This window comes from Phycodurus eques, chromosome 18 (genome assembly GCF_024500275.1).
Source record: "Phycodurus eques isolate BA_2022a chromosome 18, UOR_Pequ_1.1, whole genome shotgun sequence".
Lineage (NCBI taxonomy): Eukaryota > Metazoa > Chordata > Actinopteri > Syngnathiformes > Syngnathidae > Phycodurus > Phycodurus eques.
Window position 1 is genome coordinate 15,014,705 of NC_084542.1, and position 18,023 is coordinate 15,032,727.

The following is an 18,023-nucleotide window of genomic DNA, read 5'->3' on the forward strand; positions in this document are numbered from 1 at the left end:
AAATTATGAAAAATAATCAGTTGCAGCCCTACTACAATAGATTATACAAGTGCTATAAATCTAAGATTCTCCCTTTTTTTTTTTTTACTTATTTTTTAAGCTAGAACCTTTGTCTGACACTAGAGGGTGACAGAAATTTACCTTTGACTTGGCTGACACATTTAAAAGGACCTGGACAAAAGTACCTAAGAAAATTAAGCACACCAAATGAAAGAACAAAAAAAAAAAAATTGCTGCTCTGAACTCAAGTGGGCACAATCCATTTTTGTCATTCTTAAATAAGGTGCAGACATTAATAGATGAAAAGGCCTATCTTTCAGATGATACTGGTCTAAATCAAGCTTTAGTTCCAATTTTGACATATAGGGGGCAGACCGTTATTGTCCTCGGCTTTTTTTTCTTATTCATCAGTGCAACAACTGGGCCAACCCCCATTTGCAAGATGGCCGCACACAAGAAACCAGGCTTTATCTCCCCCAAAAACACATCCCAGAAATTGAGGTTCTGAGCGTATAGATTATTTATTTTTTTTTAAATAGTAAATTAATGTGGTTTCAGCTCGGAGAGGAGACTAAACGAATGATTAAGGAGGTGAGAGAGTTCCGCAAAAAGACAAAAATAAAAAGCGGCAGCGTTACCGTTGGCAGCCGCTCTGGCGTCCTGACTGGCCTTGGCGTCCCGCGCCAGCTGCGCCCGCGTGGCTGCGATCAGGCTGTCGTGGGCCAGCTCCTGTACCCGCAGATACCACGGGGCGCTGCCGTCCAGGCCGTAGTCCCCCGACGAGACGTCTTCGTCATCGCAGGTTCCGTCCGCGGCGAAGATGAGCGACTCCGCCGAGGCCGTGATGCCTGCGCCGATACGCTAAATTAAAACATCTCTGACACGCAGTTTTATAAGCTAATATTAGAAGCAGCTGCAGTTTGGGAATATTTTAAAAAATAAGATTCAGACTTTTTTTTATATATTCTTTTTCCTATACATTGGTTTTATAAAATATGAAGTTTGTAGTAGTTTATATTTTGGTCATAAACTAAATTTTTGAATTTTCATAAAGTTTTCAAGAGTTTCTAACATTACTATTCTGTAATACAATGAGAAACGGTTTTAAATAACATTTTTGAATTAAATATAGTTTGTAATGCGAATGAGAAACATTTCAATATTTTTAGATTAAAATAGCAAATTCTAACATTCTGTTATATTTTTTCATAAATTATTAGAAACCATTTCAGATTTTCAATGCAATATTTTTGGAATGAAATAATTCTGATTATTTTAAATACAATGAATAATATATTAACAGTTTATGTAAATATTTCATAATATTTTGTAATTATTTATTATAATTAAATTTATAATTTATTGAAATTAGAGACAGTTTCATCATATTAAATGAACACAATCAACGTTTGTGTCTTCAGGCACAAAGTAGGTCATTAGAACAAGCGGTGTGACGAGGTTGTGGTGTGTCGTACCCTTGGCCAGGTTGAGCAGGACGTAAGAGGTGCCGTCCGACTGCTGCAGGTCATGGAGGATGGCTGGTGGGCTGGGCGAGCCCCCCGGGTGGGCGACGTGCGTCTGCTGCAGCGCCAGCGGGCTCCGTTCCGAGGCGACACCCAGCTCTGACAGCGACGAGGAACTCTCTGGTGGGGGGCTCAGCGTGCCATCTGACCAGAAAACAAATTATTATTTTTATCTGAAAAAAATAATATATTGTCATTTTTAGGATAAAAAATAAAGAGAATCTATTTTTTCCCAGATAATTTTCTTTTCTGTTTCAGGGAAAACTAAAAACTAAAATTATATATATATTTTTTTTCAGATTAAAAAAGTTTTTTTGCGTTAAAAGATACTTTTGTTTTTCAGGCAAAGAAAATTTATTTGTTTTTGCCTAGATTAAATAAAGATGTTTGTTTTTCCACCAAATGTATTTTCTTTCCCCAAAAAACAAAAATAAAGGAAAAAGTATTTGTCTTTTAGACCCAAAAAAATGAAAATATGCCATAACAGTACATTCGACAGTAATATAGAATGTTAAGCGGTACTGTTTGTAGAGAATATACATTAAAAAATGACCATGTAATATTAATATTATCTAAAAGTATGATTTTCAAAATATTTGCACAACTCAAGTAGCGTCTAGTGACCTGTGAGGTGCAGGTGTCCGCACAGAGAGCCGCCGACGGGGGTCAGCAGCGGCAGGCAGGGGTGTTTGGGCTCGGGGTCCTCCAAACCCTGGACCAGCGGGATGGACGCGTTCTGGACAAACTGCACCAGCAGCTGTGAGGACGACACAATATCGCTATTACAGTGTTCCATATTAGAGTAACGTGACTTTTTAAAAATTATTATTATTTGTGTTTGGCAACGCATCTATGCGGCACATAAAGCCAGTACAGTATAGCTTACTACATGAACTGCTGCGTCCACCTAATAAAAAAAAGAAATGCTGTCTTTACGGACGCTATTACTACTTTCCCATTAGCCTTCTTATTAGGTTTTTGACACTGTGATATAAATATTATATTAATATGATATATATATTTGTTTTAAAAATGAATTGCCAACAACCCTTTAGCTTTAGTTGGGCACTTATTGTACCTTACATTGAGCAACTAGCTGTTAGCAACTGGCGTTAACGTCCACCACTGCCATTAGTGATTTAAGACGTTTCTCTGCATTATCTTGAGATGTTTAGCACCCTGCTCTCTAACGGAATCTTCCATCATCGTGCTGCTTTCTGTCAGCAAAAGGCTGGTGGCCAATGGTAACCACTCCTCTACAAAACATGGCGCGTCGAACATTCTCAACATTTAAATTGACCCCATGAGTTTTTGTCAAACATCTTTGGGTCCCTTGACAGGCGCCACAATAAAACCTGCTGCAAATACCAGGGGGGGTTCAGAATGTTGGTATCATAACAGCACTGGTCCCAGGGATGTTATTAAGACACTTGGGAACGGTTTTGGCTTTTGAAAAGGAAAAATGCATTATATACCCATTATAATGTCAGGGTTGCATTATCAAGGTATCAGTGGTAAGTTGCTGTCCGTTACCTCTGGTTTGGAGTCGAGTTCATCGGAAAGCATGAGTCTCCCTGGGTGTCACCTGGAAACCAGACAGCAGGGACATTTTGGACACGCATAAGAGAGCAAGAAAGTGATGGACTAACCTGAAGCAGCTAAAAGTGAGGTTAAGTGTCGGTCATAAGTTTGTGGTCATCTTGGAGTCGGAAACATGGTCCGAGCTGAAGCGGTAAAACAGTCAGATAACATGTCACCTATGTTAACATAATAATTTATTATTAGAAATGTAACAACAGTACAACGACAACGCTAACAAAAAAAACAAAAAAAAAATAGGCATTAGTGCATAACATTAGAACTGTTGGGTAGCTGGTGTTGCTAACCGCGAGCTAACTCGCTACATAGCAGCTGCTTTAACACAAACTATTCAAGCAGTGTATTAAAAAAACCACCAGAAAAAAAGTCAGGTTTTTACCTTGTAAAAAGCGGCGTTGAGTAGACACGGTGCTAGAAAACACTCGTTTTATTATGTCCTAAAAAGAGTGCTAAGCTAATAGTGCTAGCAGATAGGCTAGCGGCGCCGCACTACGGCGTCTCGGAAGGACGAACCTGACAAGAACGCCTCTTCGTCCAAATTGCTCAAACTCATCCACGCTGATCACCGCCGCCATCTTGTGACAAAGAACGGACACGACACGCTGTTTGTTTTGGGCCTTACATTTATTACACAAGCAATGAGATAACATACAAAAATAAGAGTCAGACGTCATCGCTCGTACACACTAAATAAAAAAAAAAAATAATAATAAAAACCAGCTGAAATGATATCCTACTCGTGTTGATCCCAGAAGAAAGTGGCTGCCTTTTTGCAATAGAAGTCTCATTCAGTCTCTAATTTACATTCGCATTTGTCCAACTTTTAAGCATAGCAAAAATTATGCATGATGACATTTGCTCTCTCTACTGTACACAAAACATAGCTACTCTTCTTGTGTCCGCTAAAACGCTACCATAGCATACCATTTAGTGTGACTGATTTCCAACAAGTTTTTTATTTTATTTTATTTTTTTATTTCATCACTGAAGGGCACAAACATACTTCTGTTCTGCCCCTGTCAATAGAGGGCGTGACCTTCCTCATCTTAAGAGTAACAATGAAAAATCAAATAACGATAAGGCTGCTTGTAAAAAAAATTATAATAATAATGAAATAAAATAAAATACATACTTAAGGGGGAGAGGCAGGGGACACTTGTTTTGGTCTCACACAAAAAGTCTTTCATAAATACAGCGGGTGTCACGTTCAGGTTGGCCTAATCAGCTGCAGGGTTGAACATCGTTGACACACACTCTCACATTTGCAGTCACTGTCACACACGCACTAACACACACGTTCACTCGCATGCTATCACACGCTCTCATGTACTCTTGCATGAATACAGTCTCACTTCCATGCGCTCAAACACTACACACACACACTTAACCACACATTCACTCACTCACGCTCTCATGCTCTGTCTCACACAAAAGAGCCGTGGACTTGGTCAAACATATTCGATCGTGTGCACAACCCCGTTGTTTAGTTTTTTTTTGTCAAACTGCCCACCAAAAGGATCACAAAGCAAAGAGTAACATTAGGAGGGTACTTTTTTGACACAAACACTGGCGACAGATGGCCGACAGAACGCAGAGACAATTAAAGAAGAAGAAGCGACAGATGGCCGACAGAACGCAGAGACAATTAAAGAAGAACAAACTAAAAAACAGACAGGCCGACAAAGCACAATCAAAAGCGGCTTAACGCACTCTTAAGACCCATTAAGAAGACTCCAGTGCAACAGTTGAAGACCAGTTAACATGGATATTTGACTACAAAAGCCGTCAATGGCAGTGAATGTGTTTTAAGAGCAAATTCACATTGGCGGAACCCAAACGTCTCACATTCGACATCCTGAAGTCACAACTGAAAATATAAAGTACACAATCCCTCATTTTAGTGAGCCATTTCAAGTATTTTTTGGGGTACTTGATACAGAACAAACAAGATAATTAAAAGCATAGTGGTTCAGGGTGTGTGTTGATTAGCATTAGCTACCTTGTTTTAGTCTGCTCAGGATGGTGCAAAGTGCTTAAACGCACCACAATTGTAAAAAAAAAAGTACACAAAAAAGGTCGACATGAAAGACAACGAGAAACCGCTACGCTAACAGGAAGCCGGAATCGACGGGCGGCCGTTGGCAACGTCCCTCGCGTGCAGCGTGAAACAAAAAGAAGACACTTGCGGTACGTTGGCCGAAAGCTCGACGGTCACGTGATCCGTAACTGAAGTCTGCCCGGCCAATCAAAAGTCAGCATCGGCCACAAGTGGGATAATCTAATAATAATCTCCTTTGAATTTGGAGGCGAAGCAAAGTGGGGACCATCACACATCCAGCCAGGCCTGTCAAAGTGGTTTAGCGGTGAGCAATGGTGCCTTCGCAGCGAGGAGGTCCAGGGTTCGATATCATTGCAACCGGGGCAGTTTTTTTTATGTGGAGTTTGTGTTGGTTCTGTCAAGGAAATGTGAACCCCCAACACGGTTCAACATCTGCTGATTTTTGGGAGGGAACCTATCCTCCTTTCCCCGCTGAAAACATATCCACTACTATTGTGCTCAGGCCATTTAACAGTATCGATTTGGTGCCAACTGACAGCCAGTTCAGTATAAACCTCTTGGGGGGGGCGACAACTTTCGTTATTCCTGGCTGGGCTCGGTTTCTTTGCCCGGGGGGGCAATTCACCGAACTCCCGTTGACTGTTTTTCCCCAAATAATAGCGGCCTCTACGCCTCTCTACGATTCGATACCAATGTGCGTCATGGCGGACGTCGTAACCGCAACAAACTGCGCCTGTTAAGTGAACATGCCTGTGTGCTATGATGAAGTGTAATATAATGATGTTTTAATTATGAATTATGACTTATTTAATTGTTCGTTTCATGTAAGTACGATTGCCTTGACATAACGTGAATAGTGACGGGTCTCTATGTGTCAGTCTTGTGATTGACAGGCGAGAATAGAAAATAATGGCTGGATTTTCAATTTCTACGAGAAAATTTCTATTAGAAATCGTTGTGTAAAATCTTTCCATTCCAAATCTGACAGTAAATGACAACATGGTATTTGTGCAGGAGTAAAAAGAGCGCAGTGAGCGTTGGACCAACCAAAACGCCTCCAGCGAGGGGGGGGCGGGTAAAAATGTAGGTCAAATGGCCCAAGCCAGGCTTTGAGTGGGAGTCTCATGTGGGCCACGTTACTCTCGCTCCATCTGTCTCCCAAGCCCTCGCCGCCCTCCTCAACAAGTCCCGGCTACGGCCTTCCCGTTCTAAATGCTCTCAGTCGGGGGCTAATCGTCCTTCAAGCCGGTGAGCGCCGGCGGCTTCCCGTCTTCCTCCTGAAGGCTGGCGTGAAGCTTGACGCAGGTGCCGTTGTCGCCACTGCGCAGTGCCTGCAGGAAGAGATCGGTGTGCTCCCTGAGGCGGTCCAGGTCCATCTGCGTGCGGCGGTTCTGGCGCAGGAGCTCCTTTGTGCGTAGCGTGATGTCCAGGAGGCCCGATTTGCTCAGGATGTTGTACGTGTTGCAGAAGCGCTTGCGCCTCATGTCGGCGCTACCGTCGTCGCCGCCCTCGTGTTCGCCCGGCGAGGCGTCGTCCGGGAGCGTCGGGCTGCTAGCGCGGCTGGGAGGGCGGGAGGAGAAAGACGGGGAGACTTCTGATTGGCCGCCGGCCGGCGAAGGCGCCTCGCTGGCGATTTGAGGGAGTCGGGTCTGCGGCGGGCGCGTGTTGTCGGGGGTTGCGGAGAGAACGGGGGTATGGCTCTGGCTCTTCTGCCGCTTCTCTCTTGGACCGTGCTCCCTCTGAGACCCTGACGCCGAGGAAGAAGAGAAGGAAGAAGAAGAGGAGGAGGAGGAGGAGGAGGCGGTTCCCCTCCCCGAGGAGGAAAGTGTCGCCGGGATGCGGTGCGATCTTGGGGTAGGACTTGAGGATGGGAAGATACTTCCTGGGGCGCCTGTGTCGAGAGGCCTCCTTGGAAGCTTGGCGGGAGACGACGGGCTGCAGGAAGACCACCTGAGGCTGCCGGACCACCGGCTGAACCACTTCCACGGCGGGACTGAAGCTCCAGGGCTTCATGGCCGGGGGGGTTTCTCCAGGCTGCTGAGATAACACCATCAACGTGAATGTGATGGCGCCATAAAGAGCAACGCAATCAATCATATTTCTGGATACTTTTTTGTCTAACATTTTTGTATTGTTTTGTAGTAATGTTGGTTAATCATTGGAATATTTTTTTTCTCCTAATCATCTATTTTTATAATATTTTTCATCCAATATTTTTGTATTTTTCATCGAATATTGTTGTATCTTTGTATCTTTTTTGTACGATTTCATACAAAAATTCTATTTTTCTCTAACATTATACTTCATCACCTATTTATAGATTTTTTTGTGCAATACCTTTTTATATTTTAGATTTGTCTCATTTTATAATTTTTGCATGATTCTTTTTGTTTTCCTTCAGAAAAATTATTGCTTTAGCTTCTACTCTCTTACTTTTTATAATAGTTTTTTTATTTTTTATCTATTATTGTTGTATTTATCATCGTGGCACTTTTAAGTCTTAGATGTATAATTGTAGAAGATTTTTGTCCAAAGTTTTTCAGTTTTCGTACAATCTTGCTGATATTATTTTGTCCCAAAAAAATGGTCAATACTTTATGAACTAATTTTATTCTAGTGTTTGTGAATTTTGTGCTTAATATTTTTGTATTGTTTTGTAATATTGGCTAAAGTTTCAAATATTGTTTGCTCTTATATTTTTATAATACTACTCATATGTATTATACGTGTTTGTTTGCCCAATATTTTGGATTCTTCCACAAAATTCATGTCCAATATTTTTATAGTTTGTGCAGTGCGCTCCTACCTGTTTCAGAAGCACGTTGTTCATGATGATCATTGGGGACATGCTGGAGTAGGAGCCCCCGACCACAGCCAGCTGCCCGGAAGCAGACCTTCGGGCGCCCGGCCGCAAGAAAGGCCGCGGCGAGTCCTCAGAGTCGGTGTTGTCCATGGTGCCGGTGTGCTCCGAGCTCGCATCTGAAGACGCCGTCAAAGAAGAGGGAGCGCGATAGATTGGACGCGCATTCAAAGCACAAGAGGCGTGACGGCTGTTCAAAGTTGAAGGGCGAACCTGAGAATCCGGAGTCTCTTTCTGAGTCTGCTCGGGACTCGCTGTGAGCCTTCATGACGCGCGGCCTGTTGGCGGCGCGCGATTCACTTTCCGCCTTCCGCTTGGAGCTCATCTCCTCGCTTTCCGGTTGCTGCCGACGAGATGGACTACCGGCAACTACATCAGCTGATCAGAGGGCAAATCTGGAAATCAATACACAAGATCATGTAGACTTTAACATTATTTTAACTTCAGATCTTTTACACAAACATAGAACAGAGACGATGATGACAAATCTTTTTTTTTTAGGTAGAGCCATAAAAGAAGCGGCACAGCAGCTGCGGGTAAGGGAATTCCGGAACGTTTGCCACTGGGTTCAGTTGTTGCAGTCCAACAAGTACTGCGCAGTAGGGATGCGCAGAAACTAATTTCATTCAGCTGTTTATCTCCACGCGGCTGACACGGGTCCTGCTCCACCTGCCCACGACGTACATGTCAGGCTGCTAAAGTGGTATCGGTGACGTAGTATCGGAGCATTCTTTTGGGCGCGAGATAAGTGTCTACCGGCTGCCATCCAACTGGATACAGAAAAGCGAGAATCCTCAGCTCGACTAACTAACATGAAAGCTCGACACAGGAAGCCGGCACCTGCATTCCAAACCGCAACCTCAGAACTGTGAGGCGGATACAGCGACCATTTGTCTTACACCTGTAAAATAAGCTTCGTATGATATTTAACAGTTTTGAGGCGATACTGTGGTGTATATGTTAGGAATTAAACAGTTAATTTGGCAAAACAAATTTTGAAATTTGTAAATGATCCAATATGACGACCCACTTGTGTTATGTTCAACCAAGGTTTTCTAAGGCATTTTATTTGTATTTTATTAATTTTTTGTCTGGATGACTACATGCCTAATAGTCTGCAAAAAAAATGGTGATTCTCCTATTTAATTGCTTGTTCGCCCATCATCTTAACCACCTTTGACTTGCACACACACACACAAACATTCAACGATCAAATGTATGAAAACACCACAAGTCCTCTCTTTAAAAGCAGCACATCGCAGTGTGAATGACAAACTCTCCACGGACTATTTGTTCGGGGAAAGTGTTCAGATTATGTAGACATAACTACATAATCGCATTCAAGAACAACGATTTTAAGAACAACGTAAGTTGATTCCAAGGCTTCGAGACGTCAAAATACAACGCACAGGCCTCCAACTGTGCAAGCACCAAATCATCAGGGTTAGCACTGTTGTTAGCTAGCCGCTAAATTGACGACAAAGAGAAACGGAACACACACAAAACAACGAATGGAAAAGAAAACGTTTAGCTTACTTTCTGGCTCCGTTTTGACGAAAGTGAGAGAGAGAGAGAGAGAGAGAGAGAGAGAGAAAGGAGGACGACGGCAGAGGGTTCCGGTGAGCAGCGTCGGTCGTCGGGCGGATGCTTTCCCGTGTGTGGCTGGCGGCCAGAACTCGCCTTTCCACGGTACAGTACACGAGACACGGAGGCCCCTCCTCCCACCTCTCACTCACATGTGAAGCACGGCGGCACCAATCGCCGACGGACGCCGTAAACTATCATTTAATGTCCCTCAAACGTCATTTAAAAAAAAATAAAGCATCGACAAATGTCGCTGTTGCAGCGATTTGGTCAGAACGCCTCTAAAGTAGGAAACAAGACACAGACGAGTTTGCCATATTTGGAAAAACGGGGCGCGGCTTCCTTCTGAGTCGTGCTGGCGTCACCATAGGAGTCCGCCCACACTGTCGTGTTCCGAGCTCCTGATTGGCCAGCAGCTGAAAAACGTGACTGGTACCCGATGTGAGGCGGACCGAGTACACGGTGTTCAGACGGCGTCCTGTGCAACGCGAGCATATCTCCTCCACCATCGGGGAAGCCGCTGTCGTGTCGATTACGTAATAGGCCCGCTTGTCCCGCAGCTAACCTGAGCCGCTATTATCTCGAGTGGGAGGCTGCAGCCAGGCAGGCAGGCTCGGGACAAAAAGTCCTCACGTGCTCAACTTGGGCCAGTAAAAGTGCAAGTCAATCATTAAAATACAACCCAGGTAAGAGTCACAATACAATCTAATCAATTCAGGGCAATATGCTGTGTCAACCTTTTCCATTTTTCCGGCTTCATGGGTGGTAACAAGACCCTTTTGTACAACCGGTTCAAACCTGCATTTGAACTACTCTTTTACTTTTTTTTTTTATTAGAAAAAGATAGAAAAAAATAGCATTCCATAATATTGCACTTCATAGAAATATACAGTAGTGACATAATTACATTAAAATTTAACCGTTTTTGTCACACTGCATCAATTGAAAGGCCATTGTGCCCGCTTTGGCCACTTGGGGGCGGTATAAGACAGACAGATGAATACACCAGCTCCTCGCAGCTCATCAGTGTTACACTATTATTCGTCATTCTTCGCAGAGGACAAATAATATATGGCTGAGTAGTGTTCTATTGTCTGTCAATATGTGTTGCTGCACTGTTTGTGTTCAATCTGTTGCTTAAAGTGTTATAGCATCGCAACATTAGCATTAGCATTAAGCTATGTGGTTGAACATTCACACCCGAGCTGATCAAATCAGCAAATCACTCACCAAGCCCACCTTCTGAAGCCACTCACATTCAGTCACAGATATAACAGTGGAGAATGTGAGGATGGTAACCCAAAAAGCTCCAAAAAAATACCAGCACCTCACATGCATGTTTTGTATTGGTATTATGCAAAATCAATGATAGCCCCGGCCCAAATATTAAGTATTATAAGAATATGGGGAAAGTTAAGTGTCCATGTCACTGTGCTGGAGGAACAACATTGTGGAGAGATGGCACATGGCAATTTCCCAGTTTCATGGGTCGTAGCAAGCTCTTTTTGTGCTACCTGGAAAGCCCGCATTTTCCTATGGAAACAGATAGAAGATAGAAAGAAGTCCACATGGCAATCTTCTGGCTTCTGAGGTAGTAACAAGCACCTTTTACACTGCAGATACTCTTTCTGCTGTATAAACAACATGGTGGAACACACTATGTTTGAGGGTTTCCTGCCATATTAATTACTCAACTTGTTTCCTTCCCCCCAGAGGATCACTAATGCTATGGAAAGTCCCACCAGCTTCAATGTGGGGACAAAGAAAGCACGAACATTCCGTAGTTTCACCAATGTACCAACTGGAAACATGATCCTACTTACTGGTGCAGACGTAACCAAACTCTCAGCTGAGAGGAACCGAAGGGAAATAGCGCCCTCTGGCGTCCTCTAACTGCACCTGTACATTTTTGTTAACAATGCCACAACAGGGGCATCTCAGATCACACCACCATTTTCTATGTACCAGTAAAAAAAAGTTTATTTTTTTACTTATTTGGATCCATAACGGGTGGGGGGAAACCCCCCAAAACAACCAAAAACAGCTGCAGTTTTGCTATGTTTCCACAGGGGTTCTGGATTTTTGTATGGCTTATCATTTGAAAAGATGTGCTGCAGGCAGCGCGTCCATTAATTATGAGCGTCCAGATGCGTTTTCAAGGCATGTCGCCTAATTGGGCCGCTGTGCTCCCGAGAACGGCCTCTGCTGTCACCATAACAAAGATGGATGAAGGCGCCTGTCTCCTTTGCCTCGCTGGTGTATCCACCATGTTTAAGGGCTTGCGAATGTTACACTTGCGCACACACAAAAATACGACTTAACTCGTAAGGGTTGAACACAGATTTATTGTGGTTAAATTTGAAGTGCTAACAAATTTTTCTACCAGAATATCCTCAATTTTAAGATTGGGCTAGCAGCAGCTAGAATTACTGAGAACACAAATGTGCGTGCGTATGTGTAGGAAGCCTTTATTTGAGGACTTGGACAGACACCACCTGTCCCAATAATAAATAAACGTAACCTTTTTTCCACCCCTCCAAAAAAAAATTAAAAAAAAAAAAAAATTAAAAAAAAGCCTCTTTTGTATTTTAACACTGGCATTTTGGTAGGACCTCAAATATGAAGCGGACGTGCCCACTAACACATGATCGGTGTGGAAATGTTCCAAGATACCAGGACTGCCGGTCTACGAGGGAGCACAATTGTTTTGGCGGCGTACGTGTTCTACTTCTCGGTGGAGAAGGCTCTCTTCATGAGCGGAGGCGGCGTCTTGCCGGGTTCGTACAGCGACTCGGGCGGCGGCGTACTCAGGCAGCACCAGTCCGGTATACGCCCCGTCTGGTTGTAATAGTCACGGGACACCGACCTGCTGCCCAAGATGTCCTGCAGCGCACCGAAGATGGCGCCTAGTGGAAATGAACCAAGCTTAAAATGCAATTTTATTAGAAAAAGCGAGTCAAGATAGAGCATTTCCTACCTCCGAGCCAGGCGGTGCAGTTGGGCTTGGCGGGCGGCGAGTGCAGGCGGAAGCTCTTGCTGGCCAGCACGTCGCGGTACTTGGGCTTCTCCACCAGCTGCCGGATCTCGGCCAGCAGCCGGTGCGGGAAGCCCGGCAGCAAGGCCGTGCCGCCGATCACCACCAGGTTCTCCGACAACACTTTGCGCGTGTCGATGGGGCACTAAACCAACACAAGAGGGAATTACCGTTTATATTGTGACGGCCCAAGAGAAAAATGTTTGACATAATAGTAAAATGAGCATATGAGCAATCAAATTAAGGTGGCGCGGAGTCAATTTTCTGGTTTCAGCTGTAGTAACAAGCTCCTTCCGCACTGCTTGTAAAAATGGCAATTGTGTACCTTTTTCTGCACCGCTGTTCTGTATAAACCGCATTTTCGACATTTTAGACACTTTTACAGAGCCCTTATGTGACTCCACAGCAACACAATTAATTAGTCTAGCCTACTTCAACTCCCCGTGTTGTGACAAAAGCCCTACAGAAAGCCGCCTATCACCATGGAAACAACATTACGAATCCAACCGCTTCCCCCTTTGTACACTTGGAAGAGCGACGTATCCCGCAAAAGGGTGTTAAAGCTCTGCGGGGCTCGTTAATTAGCTGCAACCATGCAACTCGAGAAAAAGAGTTTTTTTCTCTCGGCGTACCTTCACCAGGGCGTCGAGTATGAGTGAGGCCACACTCTTCTCCTCGTTGTCCTGCTCAAACAGAATCTCCATCACAGAGTCCCTGCAAAAGAAGTGGATGGAGTGAGGTTCCCCATGGATAAGGGACCAATGAGTGTTTTCGGGGTTCACCCCCTCCGAAAAAAAAGCGGAAAAAAGATCAATTGGAAAGAAATCTGCAGGTGCCGGCCGAACCGCGAGTATGCGGGGGTCCACTGTATAGCTGCTACAACAGGCTGATGGGAAGTGGATGGAGTGAGGTTCCCGAGGCTGGCAAAGTTGACAAAGTGTATACAGCTACAACACAGTGATGGAAAATGTATCAAGTGAGGTTCCCCAGGTCAACAAAGTTAGCATGTCGATAAGGCTGGATCCGAAGAACACATTACATTTTATTTATGATGTATATTGCTACAACTCACATTGATAGGAAGTGTGATCGAGTGAAGTTGACAGCTACATCCCCACAGCTCATTGTAAATATTGTTAAATGTGTATATGGCTACAAAACAGACAGGTGGAAAGTGAATAGTGTGAGGTTCCACAGACTGACAAAGTTAGCGCGTCGCCATGTCTACTGTTTTCACCTGATTGATCCTTTGATGTGCAGGATTTTCTCGCCATCCAGAGGATAGTCGACATCTGGAGGCGGAGCCGGGCGCTACGAACGTAAACAGAAGACGACGACGACGTTGTACTTGGGTGTTTTCGTGACGTGTTCTCACATCTTCCTCACCTCAGCGGAACCGTCCATGTTGAACTTGGCCGCCTGCAGCTTGAGGCCTCTCTGCAGGTCGCTGACGAAGCACGTTCTCACTGCGTCAAACAACATTGGTGTATTTAAAAAAACAAAACAAAACTAAAAATTCATTTTCATAGAGGGGAATTAGAGACGTTTGTTCTGACCCACCTTTAATGTCCTCCACAGTCTCCTCTGGAATGGTGCCTGAGGGAGAAAGGGAATAGGAATGACACTGTATTGGATAAATGCTCAGTAAAAATTACAGCGATAGGATGAACACACTTTTTACGGCTTCAGGGGTCGTAACCGGCCCCTTTCGCGCAACAGCGGTGCCTTGAGATAAGAGAAAATCATTCCGTGACCACGCTCGTAACACAAAAAACTAACGGAAATCATCTTTCCCAATTGGAATGAAAGGAAATGCCATTGATCCGTTCCAGTTGACCCCCGCCAAAAACAAACTATTGTAATGCGGCTCTTTCTAGTGTGTGCAACTTGGCCACTGGGGGGGGCAGTATAATACTGACGCAGACAGTGACTCGGTAACTGCAGCTAAATTATTTTTTTTTGCAGAGGATAAATAATACATGCATGTGGGTGGTGTAGTACTGTCTGTCTACATGTGTTGCTGCACTATTTGTGTTCAAATATATATTGCTTGCAGCGTTCTAACACCGCCACTCTGATGTTACCCGTTAGCCTGTCTATAGCTTTTCCCATTATGTGTTAGCATTAACCTAGTATACTTAAAGCCAATGCTATGAGTTTGCTTTAAATACACGTGTATTTCTCTCTGTTTTATGTTTAGTTTGACAGTAAACTTCAACTGGAAGTGGCAATAAACAGTTAAAAGCCTCTTTTTCGAAGAAATGTCCTCTACCTGCCAAACTGCTGCATGTTGTGAAATGAGTTGAGTTCACTGCCACCATACAGCGTTCGCTCGCGTCTCAAATTCCTGCTCGCAAGTCGAAGCAAAAAAGAGTGTCCGAACAACGGTTTTTACAAAAAAATAAATAAAAAAAACTCAAGTCGGGTCACTCGTATCTCAAGGCACCACTGTACATGTAAAAGGTGCTTTTAGTCCTTTTTCCGTGTCAGTGTTCTGTATAAATGGAGAAGGCTTCCAACCAGAGGAATAAATTCAACCCCTTGTTTTACACCTTCTGAGGTAGTAAAAAGCCCCTTTCACACTGCAGTCGCAGCATTTTGCTGCTTTTTCCCCATGTTGCTGTTGCACACAGTTTGTTTCGGCCTTCTGGTGGTTCTGTTTCAAAGGCGCAGGGGGATAAATGCCAGATCTCGCTGTGAAATGGGCTATTAAAACAGTCTTTTATACCGATGACGGCGGGTACACTTTGTCCAGTGGTGGTGTCCGTGTCCACGGTGCACTGTTCCACAAGAAGTCCGTCTAATTCTCTAAAATAAACACAAACATATGTAAACTATATGATCAATTCTTATGTGTGTTACATAGAGAATGATGTCATTTGTACAGTCCATAAAAGCTTCTCACTTGTGGATGGCTTTTCCACCCAAAGGCAAAGCCTCCCAAGCTGGCAGGATCAGAGTGCACTCATACACCTGACGGTGGCGTTAAGAGGTTTGCATACATGCATAAGTCCCAAACTTTAGAATTCTCTTTAAATGGAAGGATACGGGCAACACCAGCGTCTCAGTGTGGCCACAGTCCATCACCAGGGCCGAGTTGATGCCTAACGTCATGATGGCCATGAGGTGACTCGGTGCAAACAGCACAGAGGGCACCTGGCAAAATAAATAAATAAATATAAATATATATAATAATAATAATAGTAAATAAAGCGGAGAAAGGTTGTCAGGTTACTACAACAAATTTCCATAAAGTTGTACCTCAAACTGTTTGAAGAAAACCTTGGTGAGCGTCTCCCTGAAGTGAGATGGACAGAGGATGGACTCGATAATGACCACTCTTCTGTCGCGAGGGTTCACCAGCAGATGTCTGATGATTGGAAACATTGACAAAAAAGTTTCAGATGTTTACTAACTTGTTTTTTTTCCGCCCTCAATAACAAAAGAACACAGTACATTACCTGAAGTACAGAGTGTGGATAAACTCTTTTAGGATTACATACAGCTCTTCTGTGTTGATGTTGTACTGCACCACTTTGGTTGCCTGAAAGGGAAACAATGCGACATGTCAGCCAATCACACCAGACTTCAGCTGAGTAAGCATCTAACAGAATAAACTAAGTGTTTGGTTGTTAACCTTTGGCTTTTTGGAGGATGATGGCACCACAGAACAGGAAATGACAAAGAACCTGGCTGGTCAGTACAATATCCATCCATTTTTTATATCACTTATTCTCCTTAGAGTCACAGGTGGCCTGGAGCCTGGCTGGCACTCTATAGACATTTTTATTGAGAAGTTGGATGTATGTTTTTGGGGTTCTTCCCGTGCTTGCGTGGGTTTTCTCCAGGTACTCTGGCTTCCTCTTACATTCCATGTGAGTGTGAATAGTTGATTTACGATATCCAATAAGGACAAGACCTACAGAAAATTGATAAATGGCAGCAGATACGCGTCTTACCTGCTGCTGTCCCGGCTTGCGGATCTCGCTCGGAATGATGAACCTGGGCCCCGTTTCCCCTGCAAAGCCGCATCTGGAATGGAAAAAATAATAATAATGCAAAATGAAATCAGTGGAATAACGCTCTACAGCAAAATAAGTAGCCCTGGTGGGACAAAGACATCTTTGTTTGTTTTCTGCTTCATGTGATTTGCCTTAAGGAAGGTTGTCATGCTTGATTCATGTCACCCCTGTTGGACTAACTAATAATAGAAAGTAAAAACATTTCAATAATCAGCTGCGTTAAGATCGGAGTTAACTTTTTGGATTGGATTGCATTTACAAGACGGGGCCCGTATAAAAAGCTTTAAAGAGATTCAAATGAGAAAATTATCTTGGTGAAGACGGGGAGGAGTTAAAGTTAGATTAATCCGATTTGAGACATATGCCTCAAGTGGCTTTTCTCCAACAGATCTTCATTTACTTATCACCAACGTAATAATATTTTTTTTCACGACGTAAGACTTAAGTGACACTAGAACTAAAATACACATTTCTATAATGCAACTGCATTTAAAAACGTATTAAAATGTACGGAATTGGGGTTTAGATTTTCCTGCTAATGGCATCTAATCTGTTGTTAGCTCCAACGACAAATTACCATTGGCTTGTCAGCTTTATTTACTGACGTGACCGTTGTACATAGTAATAAAAGCTAAATATTATGTTCACTGTAGCCGACATTAAAAAAAACACGTCATTTACCGACCACTAGGACGTTAGCAGTGTCAGCTAGCCGAATAATAAAGATTAACACTCACTTTGTGTACGCCGTTCCCAGATCGATGACGATGGCGGTCTTCTCTGCTCCACTACCGAGACCATCAAATAAGGGCATTTTAAAGTCGTCAATTTTATTATAGTCGCTTTAATTGGCGTCGTCGATTTTGGCGTCTTTTCGCATTATTGTAAGGAACCAAAACAAAATCTCTCGAGTTCCGGTTTGGGCTGGGTTGGGGTTTGAGGCACAATGACGTCACGCAAAGACGCCTGAGTAAAATGCGACAAATAAAAACTCTGTCAATCCATCCAAAAATAGTCATCAAAATCCCAAACTATTTATTTAGTCGCCAGATTTTTAAATATGATCACGCATTAATGTTTAAAGGCATATTTATGGGTATTTTAATCGTAAAATAATGTGGTCATTTCGGATAACGAATTCGCCATCAACCCATCCATTACGCGAACCAGCCAATCGCAGGGCAGGATTACGAATTAGCATTTAACCTAATTTAAAAACTAAACGGCGTTTCCATCGTTTTTGGTAATTAAGTAACATAACAGTAGTATTACTGTATAGATATATTCCTTTAAATGTTTTTCTATTTATAGATTTGCTGGTTGTCGTGATGACGTCACGGCA

At 43.4% G+C, this 18,023-nt stretch overlaps 3 protein-coding genes across 6 annotated transcripts in view; all 3 read right to left on the bottom strand.

Moving 5' to 3' along the window:
- Positions 1 to 3,629, bottom strand: part of znf410 (zinc finger protein 410) — a 9,377-nt gene extending 5,748 nt beyond the window's left edge. For 2 of the 4 annotated variants that reach the window (XM_061703694.1, XM_061703697.1), the window contains exons 1-6: positions 3,502 to 3,629; positions 3,173 to 3,247; positions 3,057 to 3,108; positions 2,148 to 2,280; positions 1,476 to 1,667; positions 639 to 848 (exon numbers count right to left, since the gene is read on the bottom strand). In XM_061703694.1, coding sequence (XP_061559678.1) covers positions 639 to 848; positions 1,476 to 1,667; positions 2,148 to 2,280; positions 3,057 to 3,089 — 568 coding nt within the window. In that variant the 5' untranslated portion in view covers positions 3,090 to 3,108; positions 3,173 to 3,247; positions 3,502 to 3,629. Of the gene's footprint in view, positions 1 to 638; positions 849 to 1,475; positions 1,668 to 2,147; positions 2,281 to 3,056; positions 3,109 to 3,172; positions 3,281 to 3,501 lie in introns of all 4 variants that reach the window. The other 2 variants (XM_061703695.1, XM_061703696.1) reach the window with 2 other exon arrangements.
- A 114-nt stretch (positions 3,630 to 3,743) lies between these two features.
- LOC133417333 (CLOCK-interacting pacemaker-like) lies at positions 3,744 to 9,929 on the bottom strand. Its single transcript, XM_061705031.1, is given in 5 exon segments — positions 3,744 to 7,004; positions 7,006 to 7,215; positions 7,988 to 8,160; positions 8,255 to 8,436; positions 9,578 to 9,929. Coding segments are annotated over 4 exon segments (1,089 nt in total). The 5' UTR covers positions 8,367 to 8,436; positions 9,578 to 9,929; the 3' UTR covers positions 3,744 to 6,410.
- Positions 9,930 to 11,961: 2,032 nt separating this feature from the next.
- actr10 (actin related protein 10) lies at positions 11,962 to 17,609 on the bottom strand. The gene is made up of 13 exons (XM_061704217.1): positions 17,419 to 17,609; positions 16,619 to 16,691; positions 16,121 to 16,203; positions 15,921 to 16,029; positions 15,708 to 15,815; positions 15,565 to 15,632; positions 15,388 to 15,467; positions 14,220 to 14,255; positions 14,046 to 14,125; positions 13,897 to 13,970; positions 13,292 to 13,373; positions 12,603 to 12,804; positions 11,962 to 12,531 (listed from the first exon to the last, which is right to left on the bottom strand). The coding sequence occupies exons 1-13, from the start codon at positions 17,493 to 17,495 to the stop codon at positions 12,350 to 12,352; spliced, it is 1,254 nt and encodes a 417-aa protein (XP_061560201.1). The 5' UTR covers positions 17,496 to 17,609; the 3' UTR covers positions 11,962 to 12,349.
- Positions 17,610 to 18,023: the final 414 nt, after the last annotated feature.